This window comes from Miscanthus floridulus, chromosome 19 (assembly GCF_019320115.1).
Source record: "Miscanthus floridulus cultivar M001 chromosome 19, ASM1932011v1, whole genome shotgun sequence".
Taxonomy (NCBI): domain Eukaryota; kingdom Viridiplantae; phylum Streptophyta; class Magnoliopsida; order Poales; family Poaceae; genus Miscanthus; species Miscanthus floridulus.
The window spans coordinates 21143595-21168598 of record NC_089598.1 but is presented as its reverse complement, the minus strand read 5'-3'; the positions used below and the strand labels follow the sequence as shown (position 1 = coordinate 21168598).

Genomic DNA, 25004 nt, shown 5'->3' with positions numbered 1-25004 from the left:
ACCCTATAATTCGCTGCACCCCCTTTATATTCTGAATCAGACTGATCCTTGTGATAGCTGAGATCTTCTCTGGGTTGGCCTCGATGCCACACTCAGAGATAATGAAACCAAGCAGCATGCCCCTCGGGACCCCAAAAACCCACTTCTCAGGATTGAGTTTGATGCCATTCGCTCGGAGTTTTGCAAAGGTCTGCTCAAGATCGGCAACGAGATGGTCAGCCCATTTGGACTTGACCATGATGTCATCAACATAGGCCTCAATGGTCCACCTGATGAGGTCCCCAAAACACTTGAGCATACAATGCTGGTATGTAGCCCTAGTGTTCTTCAGACCGAACGATATTAAGACATAGCAGAATGATCCGAAGGGAGTGATGAAAGATGTCGCGAGCTGGTCGGACTCTTTTATCATGATTTGATGGTACCCAAAGTACGCATCAAGGAAGCAGAGGGTTTCACACCCCGAGGTAGAGTCAATTATTTGGTCTATGCGCGGCAAAGGAAATGGATCCTTTGGGCATGCCTTGTTGAGACACGTATAGTCAACACACATCCTCCATCTTCCACTCTTCTTTCATACAAGAACGGGATTGGCTAACCACTCTAGGTGGTATACTTTCTTGATGAATCCAGCCGCCAAAAGCTTTGCGATCTCCTCGCCGATGGTCCTACGTTTCCCCACATCAAAGCGACACAGGCGTTGTTTCACCAGCTTGGAGCCTAGGTGGATCTTCAAGGTGTGCTCAGTGACTTCCCTCAGAATGCATGGCATGTCTGAGGGTTTCCACACGAAGATGGCTCGGTTAGCACAGAGGAAGTCGACGAGCGCGCTTTCCTATTCGGAGGAGAGCGTGGTACCAATGTGCACCATTTTCCCCTTGGTGCTCCTAGGGTCTATGAGGACTCCCTTAGAGCCTTCCGCTGGCTTGAAGGACCTGGCCGACATTTTGGGGTCGGGTGCTTCTCTAGTGACCTCTTTTTTTTATGTCCGCGAGCTCTCTGGAGGCTACGATCGCTGTGGCGTGATCGCAGCACTCGATTTCGCATTCGTAGGCACGCCGATAGGAGGTGCCGACGGTGATGACCCCGCCTGGGCCCGACATCTTCAGCTTAAGGTAGGTGTAGTTGGGGATGGCCATGAACTTTGTGTAGCATAGTCGTCCTAGTATGGCGTGGTAAGTTTCGTGGAACCCAACCACTTTGAAAGTGAGGGTCTCCGTCCTATAGTTGGACGGGCCCCCGAAGGTGACGGGTAGATCTATCTGTCTGAGTGACATGGCCTGCTTTCCAGGCATAATTCCATGAAAGGGCACTCTGGTTGGCCGGATGCGCGCTTGGTCAACGCCCATAGCGTCGAGCGTCTCGGCGTACATGATGTTGAGGCCGCTGCCTCCATCCATCAGTACTTTGGTGAGCCACTTCATGCCGATGATTGGGTTGACCATGAGTGGGTACCTCCTTGGCTGCAGGACGTTCTCTGGGTGGTCGGTCCGATCGAAGGTTATAGCAGACTCTAACCACCGGAGGAATGCAGGTGTGGCTGATTTGGTCGCATAGACCTTGCGACACGCGATCTTCTGGTGGTGCTTGGAGTCATAGGCTTCTGATCCTCCGAAGATCATGAGGAAGCCATCTGGTGTTGGAAAGTCGCCGTCTTTCTCCTCGACGTCATCTATGATGGGGTCAGGGTCCTTTCCGTGCTCCCCTTTGTTGGAGCCTCCGGACAAGAACCGCCTCATCAGGCTACAGTCCTTGTACAGATGCTTGACCAAGAAGGCATGGTTTGGGCATGCCCCTCGAGTAGTTTTTTGAAATGGTTTGGAGTGCCCTCCATAGGCTTCCAACCACCCGTGTGGTCAGCGGCGGCCATGAGTGAGCCCTTGCGCCGTTGCTTCTTGTTCTCCTTTTTGGAAGAACGATTGGATGCACCTTCATCGGCGTCCTTGTGTCACCTCACCTTGCCATCGAGGCGATTGAAGATTGCTCTGACCACATCTTTCCCTGAGGTGTGGCTAGTGGCGATGTCAAGGAGTTACTTGGTGGTTCACGGGCCCTTGCGTCCCAGCTTATGAACTAGAGACTCGCAGGTGGTCCTGGATAGGAAAGCCCCTATGACGTCGGCATCGGCGACGTTAGGTAGCTCATTGCACTACTAGGAGAAACGTCAGATGTACCCACAGAGGGTCTCACCGGCTTTCTATCGGCAGTTTTTGAGGTCCCATGGGTTCCTAGGGCGCTTGTATGTGCCCTGGAAGTTCCCCACGAAGATCTCCTTCAAGTCCATCCAACTCTAGATCCTGTTGGTCGGCTAAGAATAGTGGAAGGTTGTGGATAATGAAATCGTCATTATCCACTCCACCAGCTTGGTAGGCAAGCCGATAATCCTCGAGCCATAGTCTGAGGTTTGTCTCCTCAAGTACTTCAGGATGTTGGTTGGTGGCCGGAACCTTGGCGGAAAGGTGGCGTTGAGGATGTGTCAGCCGAAGGCCTGAGGCCCCGACAGGCCAGGGCTCGGGCTTCGGTCATCGCCATTGTCGTAGCGTCCACCACGACGAGGGTGATAGCCGCATCTGGCTCCCTCTCTTGGGTCGTCGTAGGCATGTTTGCGGGCAATGAGGGTGTTGCGTGCATTATGGTTGCGGTCGAGACGCTGACGCACTGGGACCGTGGTGTGCTGCCTACTTCCTTGTGGTTCCTGGTGGACCGACGCGTTCTTGCTGGGGCATTCTAAGAGCGTGCGCTGGCTGGCGTCGAGCTTGTGTTGCCGAGACAATGAGCTCTCGGCCTGCTGCGCCGTCGCATGCTCAAGCAACGTACGAATCTCGTGGTGGGCCTGACGATCCTCGGGCGTCGTGGCCTCTGGGAGGCCATGGAGCAAGGCCACCATAGCGGCGATGTTCTAGATTACCTGGGTGAAGCGAGGGAGGGCTTCATCATCTGTGATGATTCTCTAGTTCACATCGCGGGCCATGGCGCGTGCGAGCCCACCGTCTCCACGACGCTCTATCTCCTGGTTGAGCTCTGCGCATTCCTGCCTGAGCTAGAGTCGCGCTTCCTTGATCTCTCGGTGTCAGGCTTTTAGCTGCTCCACCGGCATGCGTGGCGGGGCTATTGTCTCCCTCTCGGCCTCGTCACCGAGGTTGTTTGTTGGAGTAGCCTCCCCCTCGTGGACGCTTTTGACATGCTCCTTGGGGGTACCTGCCATGAACCATTCACGAGAGGGGTGATGGCTTCCCCTGCTGGTGTCAGAGCTAGAGGGTGACCTGGCTCCTCTGCTAGGATGTCATGGAAAGATTTCGTGACGTGTTCGATCACCCTCACGAACTCGTTCATGGGGGATGGGATCATGCGCTGTGCCACAAGGTGGCTAACGGTCGCCGCAGCATTGCAGAGACCGAACGAAAGCACTATTGGGGTGCTCCATGTGGGGTGTTCTAGAGAGAGGGTGAGGCAGCGCGGGTCCTCCCTAGATGGCTGGGGTCCCCGGGAGATGCCGAGCTGGCGCTCAAACCTCTCGTAGTTGAGGCCGATGGAGGGGAGAGGTTGGATGGCGGCATGAGCCAATGCCAACTCTCCTCCCACCATGACGATGAAGTTTAGGTCACCGAAGCGCACGTGTGCACCTGGGGCCCAGCTAATTCCGTGGCTAGCCATCTGTGGCATGATGTTAATGTCGAAACGCGCAAAGGTCCCCTACCTGGCGCGCCAACTATCGGTGTTTTGAGTAAACACCAACGAGTAAATTTATATTATTGCGTGTTAGACCTGGATGGTGTGCTAAAAGACACAAGGTTTATACTAGTTCGGACAGAATGTCCCTACATCCAGTTTGCGACTATTGCTTGTGTTATTAGCACTGAAAGTTTTGTAGTAGGGGTTACAAACGGACGAGAGAGGGACATGTCCCAAGTCTCTAATGGAAAGGTTGAAAGGGCACTGAGAGTTGGTTGTTGCTCAGCTATGTGTGATGAGATGCGTGGTGTGTTGAATAGATCGGTCCCCTTAGTGGGGTGCCCTACCTTCCCTTTTATAGACCAAGAGGAAGCAGGGATTACAGATGGGAGAAAGAAGAAGAACCAGAGACCAAGAAGGTCCTTCGAAGGTGCCAGGTCTTCCTTTTCCTATGAGCCCGTCCTGCTGACATGGTAGATGGTGCCAGGGATAGCTCCATGCTAGGCGTCTGTCCGTTGATGATGCCATGCTCTGGCTTAATCAACAAGTGGTCACGTTCCATCCCGCCCCGGTGGGTGGCGCGACGGACTGGGGTGTTGATCCGCAACCCTACGGGGAGAAAACGACACAATAACTGCATGTCCATCACTGTAGAGGACGCGAGTCTCCTCCTAGACCGTAGTGGTTGTCGTATGGTCCCGTCAGGATCCACGCCCGAGGGCCAATGGCGGCGCCCACAACACTATAAAACAAATGTCAGCGCCCACAACACTGTTCGGGCTCTGACATGCCCAGAAGGGCCTTAAAGCACTTGTCTTGTCATATCCTATCGGTACTTTCCTTTAGGCGTGCAGGGTGTGGTCCATGGTATTGCGGTTCACTTGAGTGCCATGCATTATCTGCGCGCGTAGTTATGAAGGAGCAGCACACAGACGTCGGCCGAGGCGGAGTCTGCCCCCGGACGTCGGGCGAGGCGGAGTCTGCTCCCAGACATCGGGCGAGGCGGAGTCTACCCCCAGACGTCGGGCGAGCCGGAGCCAGCCCCCGGACGTCGGGCAAGGCAGAGTCTGCCCTTAGATGTCACACGAGGCGGAGCCAGCCCCCGAGGGTTGGGCGAGGTGGGGCCCATGGTCTTAGTGGACGGACGAGGAGTGTCCTGGCAAGCGGTGTAGTCGTGCTCTTGATTGCGCGGATGAATCAACGTTCGACGGTCATTAGCTCCTCCTCTTCGGGTACCCTAATATTGGTCCCCGACAATCAGTAAATAAATAATAATTCATCGCATCAGTTATATGAGTGAACGAGTTTTACATCGATGCAGTTTAGTCAATTGGAGTGTCTAGTTATCTTGTACTAATATCTAATATCTTTATAGCTGCAGGTCACAACAAATGTGAGTAATCTTCTTTTTGTTTATACACAGTACCTGTTTGAGGGAGTCTCGGTTTGATATGCAGATTGAGCAGCCACATGAGTGATCCGTATGCGAACTCGAAGGTGGTGGTGGCGTAAGGGAAGGGTATGGCTTTTAGAACCTTGTCAACTCACAATTCCCAAAATAATCTAATTAGAAGATTTGATTCGGTTAAACAACCGCATTAGGAAAAGACCTGAGAAACGAGATGAATAGGATCAGGACACGCACCAGCACTCACGGCGCCTCCTGATCGAGCCAAACCAATGCCGAGCTGGGCGTCTGGTGGCGCCCTCCCTATTGGTGTGGTGGTTCCTGCAGCGCACCTCACACGGATCTGAGCACGCGATGGCTGGCAGTGGATGGATCGGCTGGTGAGGAAGATGAAGGACGTCAATGGCGAGGGCGATGACGGCGAGGACCGCCCACGACGATGATGACGGCGCAAGATCCTGGCGGGTGACGGGAAAAAACAACGTCACAATAATTCAATTTTAAATGTGTGATATACTATTAAAAACAATATTTTGAACATGATATTCGCAACACCCTAGCTAATCATCAATATTACATGAGTTCTCACAAAGCATGAACAATTAGAATATAATATAATAGTTGATATTTTTTATGTGAACAAATATAGAAGATTACAATAAATGAAGTCATAATGTCTCTTTTGAATAATATATGCATCAACTAACACAAATCAGTTTAAAAAATTTCACATCATCAAACAATTTTCCATATGTTATTGGTGCTACATGTGTGCTCCATCAATCAAGAAAAACTATATGTTACAGGTGATAAGCAACAACTTCCATTCCAAACTACAAGATGTTTTGACTTTTCAAAAATTCTATCTATAAACTACAACATACATGGAAGTGTGCCGGCCACCTTCGTCCTTTTCTCAGGATGTATATTTCTGCCTTAAACTTTTTTTGTATGTCTTCAGACTACCAGGTTTGCACACCACTTGAAACAGTACAAAATGACAGTGCATCAACATTAGAGATTGTTCAATCTCGATATTGGAGACCTAGAAATTGTGTAACAAAGACTAAAGATCACGAATAAAAGAATTGTACAGATCTTTTGGCGATCACGCAACCATGTACCATGATGCAAGTCAGTTTCCAGACAAATGGATATTTCTAAAACTTCTCAGATCACTTTGAAGTTAGGAATGTTGTTTATCAAAAAAAAAGTCAGGAATGCTAACTTGGCCATGCTCGACATCACCATGCTTAAGACCATGAAGAAGAAGACCAATGGTGTTACCATCCTGCACACAAGTTGCATGAATGATACTCTGGATCAACAAAAAAACCTGGCGCAATCTTCTTTCACCATCATTATCTCTCCATGGTCTAGTATGTTTTTGAACATCTCTTTTGCAGGTAACTGTAGTCTTCAGGGACCTCCATGGTCTAGTATCTTTTTGAACATCTCCACCATTGTAACTGTAGTCTTCAGGGACCACTGTGCGACCAAGAATAAATTTCATCACAACATGTCGTTGCAGTGGGTACTAAATCACAAAAACAAAAAATAGAAAATTAGAACTTTCTACTCTTGTGCTTAGCTATGGGTTTCATTTACAAATAAATCACCCAAAAATTAAATAGTCAAGGAAAAAGTGGGTTGTATACTAAGTTGGTACTAATAATAGCACTGGTCTTGTGCTTAGTTATTGTCTAACATTTACAAAATAAATCACCCAAAAAACTAAACAGTCAAGAAAAATTGGGTTGTATACTAAGTTGGAGCTCCATGTCTTGCACTTGCACTATGAGGGCCATGACCATTAACCAAAACAGTGACCTGGGTAGATCTAGAATTTAAGACATCTTGGTCCCTGTTAACTACTAACATGCTGAATTTGATAGACCAACAACTCATTCAATTAAAGAAATTAAGATCTCATACTTCAAACATTAGTAAGTAGGATAAACATGCAGCAATTTAATAGTATCATAAATTCGATCTTAGGCATTAAAAATTTAAGATCTAACCTGTGTCAAACCCAAGATCTCAACATCTTCACCAGTTTTAATTGCTACCTGTTCAACACGCCCATTAACAATAGTCCGACCCTACACATCAAACAGGCCACTTAAAATCATATGATAACTCCCTCACAATAATTTTCTTTCTTTGATAATTCAATGAGCAATACTGCATTGGGATACCTAATAACACCATCAGTGATTCAATTTATAATTACCTTAAGAACATGACAAGCATGAAAGGAAACTGCAGGCAGTTCAAAAAAAAAGAAAGAAAACTGTAGGCGTAAATGCCACTGAAAATACTTTACAATACTAAAAGAAAAAAATATAGAGCACAAGTATAGTCCAGTAAAGAATGTCTACTGAAACCACTCTCTTTGGTTCTACGCAGTAGGAATATAATATGGATGAGACGAACTATTGAATCATTGCATAGTACATAACTAGAAACAAGAATGTCTGACTCCGAAAAAATTAGCAAATATTTAAAAAATGTACAGTACATTTTTATCAATGATTTTTTATCAACATCAAATTCATTATGTCAATCTACAAAAAAATTTAGATGTTCATAGTGTTTAACCAAAGTAGATCCAAGAAATAATTGTTGTTTAATTTTCTAGACTCCACAACAATTATTTGTTCACACATAAATAGATCTGAATATAAAATGCCTAATACATACAACGATGTTGAAAAAGGCTCAGCTACAAGTCAGTCGTACACCACACGAGCACGCATGATTGGTGCTTGACCGGATGACCCGAGGCGGAGCGGAGGGAGGACCCAGAAAACCTACAGGACGGAGAGGAGGATGGAGAGCCACCTGGAGATGTGGTTCGGGGGCTTGTAGGCCAAGAACTCCTGCAAGGAGGCTCCGTCACTGGCACTGCTTCTGCAGCGTCGTCAAGAACCCTAAGCGACGCTTCTGCTTCACCGTCGACATCGAGAAGCGTGGCGAGATGGAGACCACCAAGCACGCACCACGTGCGTCCTCCGTTGCTACCACTTAGTTCCACCAGGATCCACGGGGGCAAGTCGTGGGATTTGGTGAGGAGCAATGGGGATGGTGTTGCGGCAGGGACACGGGGTGCGATGACGGGAAGCGGCGGCGTGTGCAGCCGCAGGGTGCGGGTAGCGGCGTGCGCGGCGGCGGCCATGCGTGATTGGAGCGGGATCCTGGGAGGAGATAGAGAGTGATTGGAGGAGATGGGTCGCATGAGCAGGTCTCACGGACGAATCGCGGGGGAGCGACGGGATGGCGATTTCCTTTTCCGGGACAGCTATCGCACGGGGGAAGCGAGGTGAAAACAGGCGGGGATCGCTGGGGGCGGACCGACGAGGTGAGAGGACGATTGTCGCGTGAAAGAATTTTTTACGCACGGGCGGCATGAAGGTGAGACGAAACTTTTGTCGCACCAAAACGGGAAGACAGACTCAAAACAAATGTCATACTAAAAAGTGTCCACGCTTTATTTTTTTTTCAGTTGTACACTTTATTTTTTTAGTTGTAGGAGATTGTAGAGACATGCTGCAAGTAGCTAGCTTGCACACAAGATGCCATGCATGGCGCGTATACATCGATCGGCGGTAGCCGGTGATCTCCCTCGCCAGCTCAGTCGTAGAGCGGCGGGCACTGGAAGCCCGACGGCGGGTGCTTGCCGCAGGTGATAAGCAGGTTGAGCGCGATGGGGAGGTAGATGTTGATGTTGAGCACGCGCGCGCGGATGGTGGTGCAGAGGCACAGCGCCGCGTCCAGGTCGGCGACCCCCTGCACCAGCGGGCAGCACTTGGACCTGGCCTCCTGCCCGATCACCAGGTGGATCAGCCCGCTCAGCACGTCCACGCACGCGTTCAGCTTCAGGGTGTCGATCGGGCACGTCCGCGACGCCGGCGGCGTCGGTGGAACGTAGGGCGGCGTCGGCGGCACGTACGGCGGCACGTAGGGCGGCGTCGGTGGAACGTACGGCGGCACGTAGGGCGGTGACGGCCGAGGCGTCGGGGGGACGTACGGCGGCACGTAGGGCGGTGACGGCCGAGGCGTCGGCGGCACGTACGGTGGCACGTAGGGCGGTGACGGCCGAGGCGTCGGAGGCACGTACGGCGGGTTGCACGGCGGGCAGTTGGACGGGGGTCCGTGGTGGTGCTTGGGCGGCTTGCCATGGTGGGGCGGGCGGCTGTGGCCGCCGCTGGAGCCGGAGCCTGGGGAAGGCCACGTCGGCGAGCCACTGCCGGGCGCTGGGTACGACGGGTGGCCTTGCCCACCACTGCCGGGCGCGGTCGGGGGACAGTTGCTCGTCCATGCCAGCGAGCTGGGGAGCAGGAGGCCGCCGGCGGCGGCGGCAAGGAGCAGGAGAACGGGAACTGAGGTGGAGGTGGCCATTGCGCCGGCTTACACACAGCGACGATGGCCGTGACGGGCTGTGCACACGTCTACTTTTATAGAGGAGCGTAACTTTAGTCCCTGTCAACTCACGTCCAATATTTAGATAATAATTAAAAGTATTGAATATAGACTAATTATAAAACTAATTGCATAAATGAAGGCTACTACGCCATGTTCGTTTGGGCTTGTTTGACTTATAAGCCATGACTGAAAGTACTGTTGGCTGGTTTGGTGTGAGAGAAAAATATTGTTCGTTGGCTGATAAGTCATGTCTTATAAGCCAAATACGACCAAGCGAACAGACTGCTAATTAAGAGTATTAACTATAGTCTAATTACAAAACTAATTGTGTAAATGAAGGCTAATTCACGATACAAATTTATTAAGCCTAATTAGTTCATGATTCGCGAATGCGATGCTACAGTAAATATATGGTAATCATGGATTAATTAGGCTTAATATATTCGTCTCCTGAATTAATCACATAGTTAGTTTTACCATTAGCCCATATTTAATCATTTTAATTAAAACCTAAATATCTAATGTGACCCGAACTAAACTTTAAACTTTAGCAAGTGGATCTAAACATCGCCGAGGTTTCTGACGAGATCTCACTGCAGTCTGGTGCACGCGATGGCAAATCTCACAGGTTCCAACCTGAATGCACGACTTATCAACACTAATCATGGATTCATGGTCGTGTCCTCTCAATCCCTTCATTGACATGTGTTTCTGCTTGCCAAGTAAACTGCATGTGCGACGGGCCGATGGGTGCAAGTGTTGGCCGCGCAGCATGCACGGGACGCGCGGCAGCTGGCGAGGACTCGCGCGCAAGCCGCCAGCGGCCGGGGGCTCACGGGTCGGCAGTGACGCAGAAGCGTCCGCTTCCAGTCGTAGCTATCCCTGCTCCGCCGGCGCGGGCGCCGGCCGTGCTTCCGTGCTTTGCTCGGACGGAACATGCATCGCAAGAGGCGATAGCGCGGGGACGGATGGGCTCGATACTCCGCAGGCCAGGCCAGGCCAGGCAGGACGTAGGGGGTATCGTGTGGAGACTGACGTGGTTGTCCTCTTCGGGAACGGCGGGCGCGCCCGTGACCCTGCCGCCCTGCCGCAGGTTTGGAGCCTTCCGGCGCTGGGCTTCGCCGGGCTGCGCGACGCGAGGTCGTCTCTCGTCGCGGGGTCACGCGCGTACCCTTATCCATCGTCTGTCCAGTCTCGGTCTCGGGGGTGAGCATGAGCACTTTGAGCAGTGGGCATCGTTTCTGTTTCCATGTGCGGACGACGACAAGGACCGATGCGTGGCGCGTACTCGTGAGGGTGCAGTGATGTGTTAACCCTGCATTATCCTGGCTAAATGCTGCATGGATATGATATGCTGCCCAGCCGAATTTCAGCAATGTAGACGAGCGACGAAATGCTCCGCAAGGGACCGCAGGAGTCACAGGATTCAGACTTTCAAAGGCTGATGGTGCATGACAGCTGTAGGATCAGTTCCTTGTTTACTCCTGTTACTTTCAGATTACTCGAGAGATCAGCTGCAGATTCTGTTAGACTTTGGGTTGTTAGTTTAGCACTGGGTTCAGAGTACTGCCGATTATGTATGCACGACTGAATCCAGTTTGTCTTTCAGAGGCCGTGCACCTCAACTCAACACTATCCCGGCTGGACTTGAATTCCTGGGTATAGGGTGGAGCAAGATTGTTAAAATGTAAAAATGAAACCCTAAGGATTATGGAAACACAGCAAATGTATATCACAATTAACACCTGCACCTTTACCCTAAAAGTAATGCGAACAACTGCACACCATCTACACACCCTCAGCCAAATATCAGAGACCATTAGGACTACTAACATGGGTGTACACCAGCCATTATCTGCTGTACCCCCGTCAGAACTTAAATGATCATTATATATAATTATTACATGTTGCAACCAGATACATCCTTATCTCGCTTTGCCAACCAGCCAAACAGAGTGTGATTGACCTGAGCGAGACATCTGGCGGTGTCACATCTCCAGGTATCGGCAGTCAACATCAAAGCTAATTTTGCTATACAATTAAACCAAACAAGCATCCAGCAACCAGAAGCACACGGCTCTTCTTACAGCAGAACCGGCCGTCATCTATGCACCTTTCCTGTCATACAAAGTAAATTGCAGTGAACTTCAAAATTTTTTTAGAATCAGTGAGCTTCATCAGTCATCTTGGATGATGCTTCTAGAATTGCACTCTGATAAACTGGTAAAGAGCAGTTTGTTCATGTGCCACTCACCGCGCTGAGTTGAGCGAGGCCTTGGCGATGCAGATGCCATGTCATTTAGATCTTGTAATGGTGCGAGTTGCTTGACAACTTCATCCATCGATGGGCGAGACTTACTATCACGGGTAAGGCAATAGTGGCAGATCTGAGCAACCTTTTGCACCCCTTTGACAGAGTAGTTCAGCCCCAAGCGAGGATCTACGAGCTGATAGAGCCTTCGGCGATCATTTAGGTAAGGCCTCGCCCATGCAACCAGGTTCTGCTCCCCTGTAGGTCGCTTCTTGTCCATTGATCTTCTCCCAGTCAACATCTCGAGTAGCACAACTCCGAAGCTATAGACATCACTCTTAGATGTCAAGTGCCCTGAAAACAGTACGCATGACATGAGTAACAAAACTTGACAATATCAACTGCTTAAAGAAAGAACCATAAACTAACACATTTTGTTATTTTTTCAGCTTTCATCAGGTAAGGCATACAAATCCTGTGCAAAGAATACCACGGGATGCATATAGAAGCTACCCTCACATGCATTAGCATAGAAGTATGTGCAATTCCTGAGATTATGGTTAGTCAAACAAATTGAAACAACAGAACTCTAGTATGGAAGCGAAATTATAGTATAGAAGCAATCATATGTAACATTAGTTCTATTACCAAGAAGATTCGTTATTTATGTCTACAGCCTTACTGCATCAATAAAAAGCAAAACACAGTTTCACTCGAAAGAAGTTTGAACTATAGTTGGTGGAAAACTCAAGGAAGAATGACACCCCAGTTTTACGTCTTCGGCGAAAAATGTTAAGCCAATTTAGAATCCAGTATGAAGCGAACACGAGAACAGATACAAGCTCATTGAAACATTGTAAAGTACAAACATGCAACAGATAACGCCAAGCTACAGAAATTCTGCTAAAGGTAACTATTGAAGTCAAAAGTTTATCCCTGATACCTGTCATTACATACTCTGGTGCAGCATAACCATAGGTGCCAACAACCCGAGTAGATACATGAGTTTTATCACCCTGAGGACCAGCTTTTGCTAAACCGAAATCAGATAGTTTTGCGTTGTACTCCTACAGAAGTAAAATCAGAATAATTAACAAGGTAGCATGCATTGTCTAAGCACGATATGAAACAGATTCATCAGATAAAGTACCGCATCAAGAAGAACATTTGATGTCTTAAAATCCCTGTAAATAACAGGTTTGGGACCTCCATGGAGGAAGGCTAGTCCTTTCGCGGCACCTAGAGCAATCTTCATTCTGTTGGACCAAGGTAGGGGAAGAGCCCCTTCAAGATTAAACAAAGTAAGATGACAGGATCATAAGAACGACAAGACAGAAAGATTATGATTGACAAGGAAAGTCGACAAGATTAGGCACATACAGTAAAATCAACTTCGTGAAAAAGCTGGTAATAATTTTTTCCCCAAAAATAATGGTTATGTGGGCATGACCTAATACCAATATAGAAGTTAGGAATAGAATGGACACCACCATTGGTAGTAGGCATGCATCCCTGCTCACTACAGTACTATTGTAGAACCACTTTTCTTGTGTGGAAATCATTTGTCTATTGACTAAGAAGATATGAATAGGTGTAACTGGCACAGGTCAAACTTAATATATAATAAGGCCAGGCTAAAATGCTCAGGTCTACATTACCATAATCAAATTAAGTTAGAATGTAATTATCTCTGATGTCACAGAGTGATAGACGACAAAAAAAATCCAAGATTGCTCAGAAAAAATGCAAAAAAGACTTATAAGTGAAGCAAACAACTTGTTAGGCTAAGTGGGGAAACAAATTAGTCAAAGCACTAAATCTACTCAACTTAAAGCATTAACTCTGTTAGGTGATTGCTTACTTCTGAAAAGATGATTTTCAAGACTTCCCCGTGCCATGAATTCATATACAAGTAACCTTTGATCATCCTCAATACAATATCCAATCAGCTTAACAAGGTGTTTATGATGCAACTGTCCCAGAAAGTCAACTTCTGCCTGAAAATGTGATTATTTTAAAACCATAGCTACAATACTCCATTCAAAAAGAAAAAAGCCATACAATACTTACCACCCATTCTCTATGACCTTGAAGCGCATCTGGCTTCAAACTTTTGACTGCCACAGTAACCCCTGTGCCAGGTTTTGCAGGAGCAGTGCTGTTTGGCTCAATCCACCCCTTGAAGACATAACCGAACCCACCCTCCCCAAGAATACTGTCTGGCCTGAAGTTAAGGGTGGCAGATTTCAACTCTTGAAAGGTAAACTGAAGTAGCTTGGGTGTTCTCTTTTCAATTGATGCACCAACACCATTTTCACCATCATGTTTTGTCCGAAAATGATCACCAAGCTCCCAATTGCTAGCATTCAGATATCTTGTCTCTGCTGCTACAGAGAAAACAAAGTTCCTTGAGCACATCACACAGAAAATGATATTTTTACCTACAGCAATTACTAAGATAAGATAGAATATATTTGCCAAAGTCAAAACTATTCGCTCTTAGGCTCCCACATATCCAAAATGGTTAGACAAAGTTTATAGGCATTGACCCAAAATATTATGTACTTAGCATAGTCATCCCCAGCTTTTAATACAGGATCAAACCTATCCAGTTGACTTGAAGTACCATGATCATGCTTTGTTATGTTATCCAGGTTAATCATTTGTGGAGGTGTCACTTTCAGGCAATATGATAACATAACAGCAGCAAGCAACACAGTCAGATGTAATTGGCTCCTGGAACCAATGAATCATAGACTTTCTCAAAGCTTTTACCACGTCAGCTTAAATTGTTTGCCTATGATTAGAAATCTCACTTAGCAACTGAAATGTGCTACAATGGATTAAATAAAACTATTTGGATTGAAAGATAAGGAGCACAGACTATTGACAGACCGGAAGGGGATTTTCATACAAATCAGATTAAGATACGCCTTTTACCTCTGACTGATGAGCATATAACATTCAAATAGTTCGGCACAAGCTCATAAATATAGTGCAAGTTGTTTATGGAATTCACACCTAGCATAGGAGAAACAGACAACGTTGAATGCATCACCTAATGCTGTATTAGTCCGCTCTAATCAGCCAACCACCAAGAATGGCTTGTTGAAAAGTTGATCGACCAATAGCCAACTCACATCCATATGAGAGTTTCAGTTCAACGGCTGAAGTTTGGCCCTTAATTTACTTTCTAACCATTGCATGCCAATCTAATCATTCCTATTTAGCTACGATCAAATCCATGATAAACTCCAATGAATACAATCAAAGAATGCTGGGGACAGAAGAACATGGAAAAGAAGAGCTTCCTATTGCCATATATGATCAGCGTATCAAATCATCAATCATATATCACAACACCACGCTAATAGTCAAGCCAACTCTTTGCCACTAACGAACAAGCAGGCAGGAACAAATCTTTCCCAAACAAAACAAACGATCACCATCCACCAACCAACCGACTAAAAAGAGACTTATATGTAGGGGGGAAAAAAAGAGAAGAGAATATGACAAGAATCCACCACCTGCGTCGTGAACGTGGCTGCCCTTGGCGGAGCCGCCGCCGTCACCGTCCGCCGGTGCCGCCGGCCGGAAGCACGCCCCGCGGAGGCCCCGCGCGACGGCGGCCCAGCACCCGCACCCTTCCCGCCCCGCTGCCCGCTTCGGGGAAGTCATCTCCTCCTTGCTGCCCAGGCGGAGAGGTCAACGAGCTACAGCTCCTACTCCTACACACCCATCGGCACGGCCCGGTGTCGTGATTCTTCTCTCCCCGCCTGCTTCGCTTTTCTCGCCCTCTCGACCCCGTCCAGTCCAAATCGCCCAAGCAAGCAGATAAGTGCGATGCGGGGAGCAAAAGGGAAAGCGAAAGCGAAAGGTGGCGCGCGGTGGGGGTGCACAAGTCGGAGAAGCAAGCGTGGGGCGGGGCGGGCGGGAGTGGAGTGGCCGCTGGCCGGGTCTCGGACGCAGTGGCGACTGCGCGAGCACAGGCACTGGCGCAGGCGCAGGCACTAGTGCCGCAGCGACGGGTCGGCGTCGCCATCGTCATGATGTGGGATGCGGCCGAGGGGAAAGGGGCTTTTCGGTGCGGCCTTTTGCTGCGGCTGCGGCGCGGCCTGCCGCACTGGCTGCCTGCGGCTGGCCCTCTCCCCTTGCCGCGCTTTACCCCTCCCTCGCGTCAGCGTCTGCGCGGCGCGGGCAAGGGAATGGGGGGCGGCCAGCAAGCCAGCCAAACGACCAGCGGTGGGAGTGTGTGGGATGAGGCGGCCGGATTTACCGTCCGGCTCGTCGGGTTGATTCGATTCCGCGTCTCCGGCGTGGAGTGAGCGGTGGGAACGGAATGGTGGGCGGGCGAGTGGGAGCCTACGCTGCACAGCACCAACGGCGCCGGCAAGGATCAAACCGGTTGCTAGTCCGTGTAAAAAAATGCAAATTGGGCTACGGTCCTGAAATATAAGAGACTTTAAATTACTTAAAGTAATTAAGTTAAACTATTCTAAATTTAATAGAATTTTAGAGAAGAATAGTAACATCTATCAAAGGGGTAAATTATAAAAAACATGTAAATATTATCGGAAATGCTTATACTTACAAAAGCGCAAGATTTGGGTGCTCGGCGCGCATATCCGCACCCACCGTCGATTTTGCGCTGCTGCTCTCCCCGGCCATCCGATTCGTGCTCCCTCGCCCATGCCCGCCGTCTTCTTCTCTAGCTCCGACTACGGCTAGGGTTCCAGCGGCCCGAGCTACTCCTTCTTCCCCAACTCCGGTAGGCTTAGAAGAGAAGGGGCTCGGGGAAGATAGGCAGGGCAGGTGGTGGGGACGGTAGCAAGGCGGTTTAGAGCCCCTGGCGGTCTGGCTAGGTCGAGGTGGGGGCACGCGATGGCATGCAGGAGGGGGGAGGGGAAGAAGGAGGTCGCCGCGGGTGGTGGGCGGCGGGGCGGTGGGAGTTGGGAGATGGTAGAGGCGGGGGCACTCGTGCCAGTCTGGAGGCCGGGCACTCGCGCGGCCGGCATCAGCAGGGGAGGAGGCGCCGGCAAGGGAGAAGAAGGCGGGGGAAGAAGAAGAATAGTAAGACGAGGGCGGGGAGAAGAGGACATGCGGGCGGATTTTTCTTCGTCTGCACACGCGGTGTTTAGTAAGGTCCAAATAGTATTATTTACTTATATAAATTTTGCTAAATTTAGAATAGTTTCACCTAGGACAACTTATTAAAATCTATAATATATTTTGGAATGTAGAAAAGAGACTAATAGGTAATTGGGTTCATGAACTACTAGTAAACTAATCAAATCATATCAGTGAACTTGAGAAACTTGTGCCATAGAGGTGAGGAGATTTTCTATGATCCACCGATGGTTTTTCCTATTGGGAAAACACATCCACTTTGATCATGAATTTGTCATCAAATTTGATAAGAGGCATTTTTTCTCAGCTTTTGGCCAAATCCATGCCGCCATGCCGGAGTATAGCCGAAGGTGGCAAATAAGAAGGCAGAGAAGGAATTTTGCACCATGTGTCCAAGTCAACAAGAATTTCGTGTTGAAACACTTGTGTCTGTTAGGACTTGCCTAAATTTGCAAACCAGACGAAATTTCAGTATGCATAAAACGGTGATGAACCAGAAACTGGGAGTCAGATGTCATGATGGGCTCATGGGCCAGACAAGTACTGCCTGTTTCTTGGAGAGGTTGGAGCTGGAAAAATAGGTACCAGCCCAGCATAGCAAGCACAACACAACCAGTGGCCCACCAGCACCTTTAGGGTGTGTTTGGCTACTGTGGGCTGTGAGCTGTGGAAAAGCTATTGTAGGCTGTGAGCTGTAGAAAAGCTTAAAGCTGTTTGGTTAAACAAGTATAAAATATACATTTTATCTTTATCTCTCTTGAAACAACTATGGAAGAACTTTTTATTCCACCAATTTCGAAAAGCAGAAAGCCAAAAGCAGGATCAAACCAGCTTTCAAAAATGTACTACGAAAAAGCAGCTTCAAAAAACAACCACTTTGGTTCGGCTTTTAGCCTTTGGGGCCAAAGCCAAAAGCCCAACCAAACGGACCCTTAGTCTACAGCTCCACGTCCATTGGTCCTGCAGAAAAGAGTCGATCATACAAATATTTTCTCTCGTGATGTCCAGCATTCAGATTTCACCGTTCCAGGTAAGGGAGACTGAAAATGACGAGGGATAGAAAGAGGTCGCAAAAGAGAAAAATTCTCCAGTCACAATAGAACTTTCACGCAAACGTAAATAACGTTTCCATTAGTGCACTCAAGTAAATTAGATAACTAAGAAAAAACTTCTCACACAGGCCACCCCTGCCACACCCCGACACAGGGGCACCGTTGCCATGTGAGAACCGGGACGAGCCTTTTGACATGTGTTTTGATCATGGGACAGACGAGGGATTTTTTTTAACCACAGCCTGAAATTCGCTCCCACGGGAAGTCGAACTCAGGACCAGTGGAGTGCCGCTGAGGCTCTCTAACCAGATGGAATAGAGGCTCGTCGGCAAATTAGATAACTAAGTTCTCCCAAAGAAATGTAATTATGAAGTATGTATTACCCTGAAACGAACAGACGTATGTACACACACAAAACCATCACTATGAATATGTGGTATTGTGGAAGAAACAGACTTAACAAATGAGATTTTTTTCAAAAAAGGAGAACATACTGGAAGAGCTTAGACGTTTAACTGACCCAGTTAATGGCAAAATACTTTGGAAAGATGATACTTCTGGAAATACAATACGAAACCCGCAAAACGGTAAAGAGTATTGTCCAAATATGTTGCGTATGGTTCTGGAAAGTTTGCGGCGAGATGAGCAAAATAGTCCCTATTATACTAAATTCCTCAATGATAGGATTGATACCATAAAAAAATGATGTGACAGCTGACAACTCTAACGTCCAGACTCCAGCAACCCTTGCACAATCCTCTTCTCCATGCTGAAATTTTCTGTGCCTATCATCTCCAAACTGACCATCGACGACTCCTCGAGCAGGCTCTCCATCTCTTCAGGATGATGTTGCGCAGGCACCCAAGGGTGCTGCATGACCTTGCTGAGCCTGTCCAGCTTCTCGGCCACATCTCTCATTGCCGGTCGCCTCTCGCCAACCATCTCTAGGCACTGACTCGCAAGCTCCGCGACCTCTTCAAGCAACCCCATGTCGTTCTCATTCTTAATGCGGTTGTCAATGATGTCCATGAGTCTGCCTTCCTTCATAGCGCATAAGAAGCGTAATGAAAGGCTCCTCTCGTTTTCAGGCCCATCAAGGTTGAATGCCTTCTTGCCAGTGAGAAGCTCTAGGAGAACGACCCCAAAACTGTAAACATCACTCTTATCCGTCAACCGGCACGTCTGCATATACTCAGGGTCTAAGTAACCGCAAGTCCCTTGCACAAGTGTGACAAACTGAGACTCATCAGTCGGTGCCAGTATCGAAGCCCCAAAGTCTGATACCTTAGCTGCATAGTTCTCGTCAAGGAGTATATTGGATGATTTCACATCACCATGAAGGATTGGAGGTGAAGCCCACGAATGTAGGTAAGCTAAGGCTGCAGCAGACTCGAGGGCAATGTGTAAGCGAGTTGAGAAGGGGATGTTGTGGCAGCCATTGCTACCATGGATGAACTGAAATAGTGTGCCGTTGGGGATGAACTCATAGACTAGCATTGGAACCTCTACCTCGAGGCAGCAGCCCAGTAGCTTAACAACGTTCTTGTGATTGATCTGGGAAAGGATTGACATCTCTTTGCCGAACTCCTCCTTTTGCTGCTCACTGGTCATTGATACACACCGTTTGACTGCGATCAGACTGCCTTCCTTGAGCATGCCCTTGTACACGGTGCCATGGCCACCACGGCCAAGGATGTTCCTGTTGTCAAATTTGTCTGTTGCATCAATGAGCTCTGCTTCTGTGAAGATGGTGAAAGCAGTTCCTTGCTTTAAGCTTATCTCCTGCAATAGAAGCATCCCACCATGCTGTTGGAAATACTTCCGCTTGATTTTGTCCAACTTCTTCCTTTCATGGATCAAGTATGTGCAGGAAATGGCTATGGCCACAATTGCAACCCCGATGCTTGAACCTGTGTGGTTTTCAGACAATCACTATCATTAAAAATTTTAACAAGATAATCAACTTGTGCTCCTACATGGGCTAGTAATTTGAGGCCCATATAATCAAAGTTGTTTATCTTTGCTCTCTCATTTGTTCATATTCTAATACACTATTCGTACATGTACATTTTAATTTATACGGTCTGATACATTTTATTGCCAATTACATATATAGGCATTTGCATCACGATTTGTAGTTTTATCTTTGCATCACACAAGTGACACAACCCTATGTCGTGCATGGTGAGTTGGTGACACACATCATGCTATTTGAGATTTTTTTTTATATTAACAATGGCGTAAGTGGGCAATCTAGAAGCATATATAAAGTACTTTATAGGTAAACTTTAGATGAAAGTTTGGGGGTTACTCCCTCTATCCTGAAATATAAGGTATTGAAGCATTCAAAATTTGTCCTAAATTATAAGGTATTCTATGTGAATTAACTCCCTCGGTCGTAATCATATACGTACCTACCATTAGTGTCTACCACCAGGCTCAAAATATGGTAGGCACAAAGCCTCTATATAGTTAAAGGAGGGTTACATGCGTCATTTGCATTACCTCATAATTTGTCCTACAATTCCTAATATACCATATATTTCAGGACAGAGGGAGTACTAGTTTAGATACAAATTTAGGGATGCTTTAGATTGTATTTAATAACAACATATATGGATAACTTAGATGAAAGTTTATTGGTTTAATTAGCTTTAGGTGTTTTTCATAATGGTAGAGGTGAGAAATTTAGATACAAATTTAAGTCTATGGTTAGATTAGACTATTTTTTTTTATAATGGCAGAGATGTATATTTTTTAGAAAAAAATAGATCCAATAGCTATATTGTCCATGATGATTAGAGTCTATCCAACTGATAATTGTATGTTCATGCTCCTGTGACAACTTTTATGATTTTCCATTTTAATTCCCTAGCGTGTCTCATGAAAATCAGTGGCTCTGAAATATGTCTCTAATTAATAGTGGTATAAGATGTGCAAACACGTTTTTCTCAAAGATAGAAAAGAGAAGTGTGTTTACCCACAACTAGTGCCACAACGTTAAAGGATCTCGGACAAGAGTAAGCTCCAGGTGTGTTCTTGCAGCCAGTGCATGGAGGTGGTTTGGCAGCACACTCATTGATATCTGCATACAGAATATGGTGCTTAGATCTCAAGGACTGCATAAATATTTTCTTCTAAGGAATTCTTTGTGTACTTGTACACATGAATCAAAAGGTATACTTGCAATACTGACCTTGGCATCCATGAGGAAGGTAAGGATTGCCCTTGTATCCTTTGGTGCAGTTGCAGAGGTAGCCTCCACTGCTGGAATTAACGCACATGCTGTTAGTGCTGATGCAAGCATATGAATCATTTTTCTTCATCGCGACATCGCAAGTCTCATCGCCCACTTCCCAGTTCAAGATGGCTGGGACACGGCCATCATCATGCTCATCCAAAAAGGCTGTTGTGTTTAGATATGTTGTTTTGAACTGGAATGCGTCAGTCTCCATAACCACAGCATAGCCTTGGTACTCTGCCCTGTCTGCGGTGCTTCTGTTGGTATAGTAATCCGTCGTGTTGTAAAGTGGACTGAAAGACACATCATCATTGTACATGTCCCCGGGGAGTGGAACCCGACACCACCCGGCACCGAAATACTTCCCATCTTGTGCCCTGTAGGATGAGTTCTTTGATACACACCCAAAAATCACATTCTGAATGCATAAACATGAAGATTCAACTTATTAGCAGCCTAAAACGTACCCAGTCCATTGCACTAAAGAATTAAAGCATACAACTATAATCATAAATCAATTCTTGTTATAAATTGAGTCTACTCACATAATTGTCTGTCATGAATGCGAAAGTGTTGACACCAATAACCGTAAACATGTTGGAGTTCCCTGAATATCTAAATGGCGTGTTGGAGAGATTCCTGCCCCATTTACTGTAGTCTATCTCCTTGGTCGAGCGATTGTAGAACATGGATGAGATGTGTTTCATGATCCGAACCTGGCCATCGAGCAGCGATATATTCCGCACTGGAATTACACCGAAGACCGTTAAGAAGCTGCGGCCATCCTTAGTATTGTTGCAGTTGAGCTCAAATCCTTTCATTGCACAGCCATCACCAACACCGAATGGGTATTGAATCTCAACATCACCGCAGTGCTTCAGGCAGCTGGGTCCTGGCAAAGCCAGTGTCTTCGCTTGGAATTGCAGCATGACTATGAGGCTGAAGAGTAGCAGCAAAAGCATAGGTACTGTATGAGTGGAGTTCTTGTAATAGTAGTACATAGTGTGCTATGGTGTGTCACAATTTCTGCTTTGTTTGATCAGCACACATGACTCATTAGCCTCTATATACATACTGGTGCAGCGTTTACTTTGTTAGTCAGCCAGCCTTATTTTATTTTATTTTTAGCTGCAAAATGAGATGTGACTATATGGTCTCCACCAAATACAAGCCATGGTTTTGGAACCTTTTGACAAGGTCATGGCTGTCTAATTTCAATCAAGCATCTTACAGTTTCAACTTCAACATCAGGAATAAATATCGGAGAATCCGTCAAGGGAATCAAATAAGTATATGCTACAATGATGGCTATAAAGAAAATGATGGCGATGAAAGGGTCGTCATGAGAACTTTCACATAAGAAAATGTGTGGTGGCTAACAATTCTCATAAATTTAGTTTGATCGGACAAGAAGTTCCTCAACTAGTCAGCCAGCCTTATTTTATTTTATTTTTAGCTGCAAAATGAGATGTGACTATATGGTCTCCACCAAATACATGCCATGGTTTTGGAACCTTTTGTAACACCTTCGGTGTTACACTGTATAGTTTTTGCTAAAACACTGCATGAGCATTATATTTGTGTGTACATGTATGTAATATAGGGTATAAAGCAATATATGGAACTTGAAACGTTCATTTGAAACACGAAACGCATGTTACATTTCATGTCCCGTTGTATTACTTAGGGTTCTAAATGAATTTTTATTGAACGGAAATGCTATGGAACGCATATATGAAACTTTGGTAAAGTTTGTAGCATGATCTTCGTAGGCGACGATGAAATACGTGCAGTCGAGAACGGGGTTCGCTAGCTAGTGTATCGAATGGCTTGAAAATCAAATTCGACGCGAATCCGATCATGTTTTGGTTGAAATTCCTAAGTCGAGAAATGGGTCGACGAAGCCATGTTCGACAATTTTTGTAGAACGATAGGGTTAGGTAGGGGTATGGTTTTGGAATTTCTTTTAGTAGCTTGATATACCAATTAGAGCGTAAAATAGGTGGTGCAGCTACTGGATCATCGAGTTGGCTTTTTGAGCAACTTTAAAATGCGTGCAAAGCACGTTCCGGGTCGGTTTCGGTGTCTGGGCGCGGTCACCGCGACCCGGCCGGTGTCACCGCTCGCCCAGGCGTGCCCACGCGCAACGCCGCGCCGGCCGCACTGCCGCTGCTGCGCCTGGCGCTACCGGGCGGCCCACGCGCAACGGGATAAGAGTTCATGGCAGCGCCCGCCTAATTCCCCTAGTCCCGTCCACCTCCGTCCAATTCGTTGGCATTGAACCTTCGCCCTGCTCCACTCTATCCCGTGCGCACCCCGATTCGCCCTGCTACTGCCTGCTCATTGCTACCGCCGTAGTTGCGCCATCACCGCCGTCGCGAGGCTTGCCGTGCGCGCATGGCCAGGCTCGCTCGGTCAGTCTCCGATCAAGCCACCGTGACTGGTAGGTTCGGGGTGAGTCCCTATTGCCCATCCTTGAGCTTGTTCGCGTTGTCGGTGCCTTGGCTCATGGGAACGCGCCCGTCGTCGTAGGGAGGAGTCCACCGCCGTGGAGGGAGCTCGGGACAGCATCTCCGTTCGCCGTATCGCCTCCCACCACTTCGCGTTGACGTCGAGGTGAGCATCGGCTCCTTAGATAGGGCTGTGAGGGTCGGGTGTGGCTGGCGTAGCCACCCGGTGCCAGCGTCGCCGCGCCGGTGCGCGCACGGGTGCCGGGGGACTCGGTCGTGGTAAAGAAGAAAAAGGGGAGGGTGCTAGATGCGAAGACAGTGACTCAACTAAATAGTGTTCGAGTAAGCTTTGCGAATAGAAAAGAAAACAGGGGTTCTTTAGCAAAAGCGCCAGCCGCACACGGGCTCCGCCATGGGCCGTGTTTGCGCGCCACTGCATGGGCCGCGCTGGGTGCTGCGCATACACGCGGGTGGGACGCCAGGGTGGGCCAAGCCGTCGCTCGCGAGCCGCGCGGTGAAATCAGTTTTCCAATTTTCCAGTGAATTACAAATGTTTATTCAATATAGTTTTTAGCTGAACTTTGATAAATTGTGGTAAATCTTGTAGATGTCCAAAAATAGTGAAACTAAGTTTTTAGGTTCACAAAAATACCATCTATCTGTTAGTGTAGTTAGATTACAGTTAGCTGTGATAGTGATGGGTTCATAAATCCAAACTAGAGAGCTTAGTATTATGTAGATTAATATTTATAGGAATTTTTGTGGTAAATTGGTGATAGCTATAGCTATAAAATTTTTACAGTAGGCTCACTAGATTATTCTGTACTTGCTGTAAATTTTAGAGCCCTAGAGTAGGTTGATAAATAGAGTAGCTATTATTCTTGTTTTATCATATATAGAGTAAATCGATATTAGGGGTAAGAATACCTTTAGTTGCTATGATAATGTATGTCATGCTTCATACTTGTTAGTGGTAACAATAGGTAGCTTAGTACCTTCGCCGGTAGGACTAGCTTAGTAACTTCATAAGATACAGTTATTTTAAGAGCTGCTGTTGTCATACTATTTAAGTGTTGCATCATCATTTCATGCATGTAGATCACGAGTTGGTAGAGTTCGTGCCCATGGATGAACAGGAGTACGAGGAAGTCATTGAGGAGTACGAGGAGGAGATCCTCGTGCAGGAGGGAGCCCTAGAGCCTTTTGGTGCTGACTTTGCTGACCCGTCGCCTGCCTAAGGCAAGCCCCGGTGCATAACCCATATTTTATGATCACTGAATATATTTATGATGTGTATTTATGTTACATGCATTTTATGGAAACTACATGCATAAATATATCTACCTATGAGTCCTACTAGTAAAGATCGAGTAACTGC

The 25004-nt window shown here is 47.2% G+C and overlaps 3 protein-coding genes and 1 long non-coding RNA gene across 6 annotated transcripts; all 4 read right to left on the bottom strand.

Annotated features, from left to right (window-relative positions):
• Window positions 1-6539: 6539 nt before the first annotated feature.
• Window positions 6540-8027, bottom strand: LOC136527024 (uncharacterized). The gene is made up of 3 exons (XR_010776663.1): window positions 7784-8027; window positions 7102-7182; window positions 6540-6617 (listed from the first exon to the last, which is right to left on the bottom strand). It is a non-coding gene; the product is annotated as an uncharacterized lncRNA (long non-coding RNA).
• A 546-nt stretch (window positions 8028-8573) lies between these two features.
• LOC136529221 (pEARLI1-like lipid transfer protein 2) lies at window positions 8574-9506 on the bottom strand. The gene has a single exon (XM_066522313.1). The coding sequence runs from the start codon at window positions 9479-9481 to the stop codon at window positions 8714-8716; it is 768 nt and encodes a 255-aa protein (XP_066378410.1). The 5' UTR covers window positions 9482-9506; the 3' UTR covers window positions 8574-8713.
• Window positions 9507-11215: 1709 nt separating this feature from the next.
• On the bottom strand, window positions 11216-15994 carry LOC136528369 (serine/threonine-protein kinase PBL35-like). Of its 3 annotated transcripts, none has more exons than XM_066521326.1 (7): window positions 15284-15994; window positions 13827-14143; window positions 13618-13753; window positions 12907-13040; window positions 12700-12823; window positions 11760-12110; window positions 11216-11623 (listed from the first exon to the last, which is right to left on the bottom strand). In XM_066521326.1, exons 1-7 carry the CDS (start codon window positions 15432-15434, stop codon window positions 11607-11609), a joined length of 1230 nt encoding a protein of 409 aa, XP_066377423.1. In that variant the 5' UTR covers window positions 15435-15994; the 3' UTR covers window positions 11216-11606. The 3 variants fall into 3 exon arrangements, with proteins under 3 accessions (XP_066377423.1, XP_066377425.1, XP_066377424.1); XM_066521328.1 differs by having other exon boundaries at window positions 11217-11623; window positions 13827-14137; XM_066521327.1 differs by having other exon boundaries at window positions 11219-11623; window positions 13827-14140; window positions 15284-15988.
• Window positions 15995-18404: 2410 nt separating this feature from the next.
• Window positions 18405-22300, bottom strand: LOC136528671 (putative wall-associated receptor kinase-like 16). Its single transcript, XM_066521637.1, has 4 exons — window positions 21722-22300; window positions 21132-21594; window positions 20916-21020; window positions 18405-19845 (listed from the first exon to the last, which is right to left on the bottom strand). Exons 1-4 carry the CDS (start codon window positions 22175-22177, stop codon window positions 18659-18661), a joined length of 2211 nt encoding a protein of 736 aa, XP_066377734.1. The 5' UTR covers window positions 22178-22300; the 3' UTR covers window positions 18405-18658.
• Between the last annotated feature and the right edge of the window lie 2704 nt (window positions 22301-25004).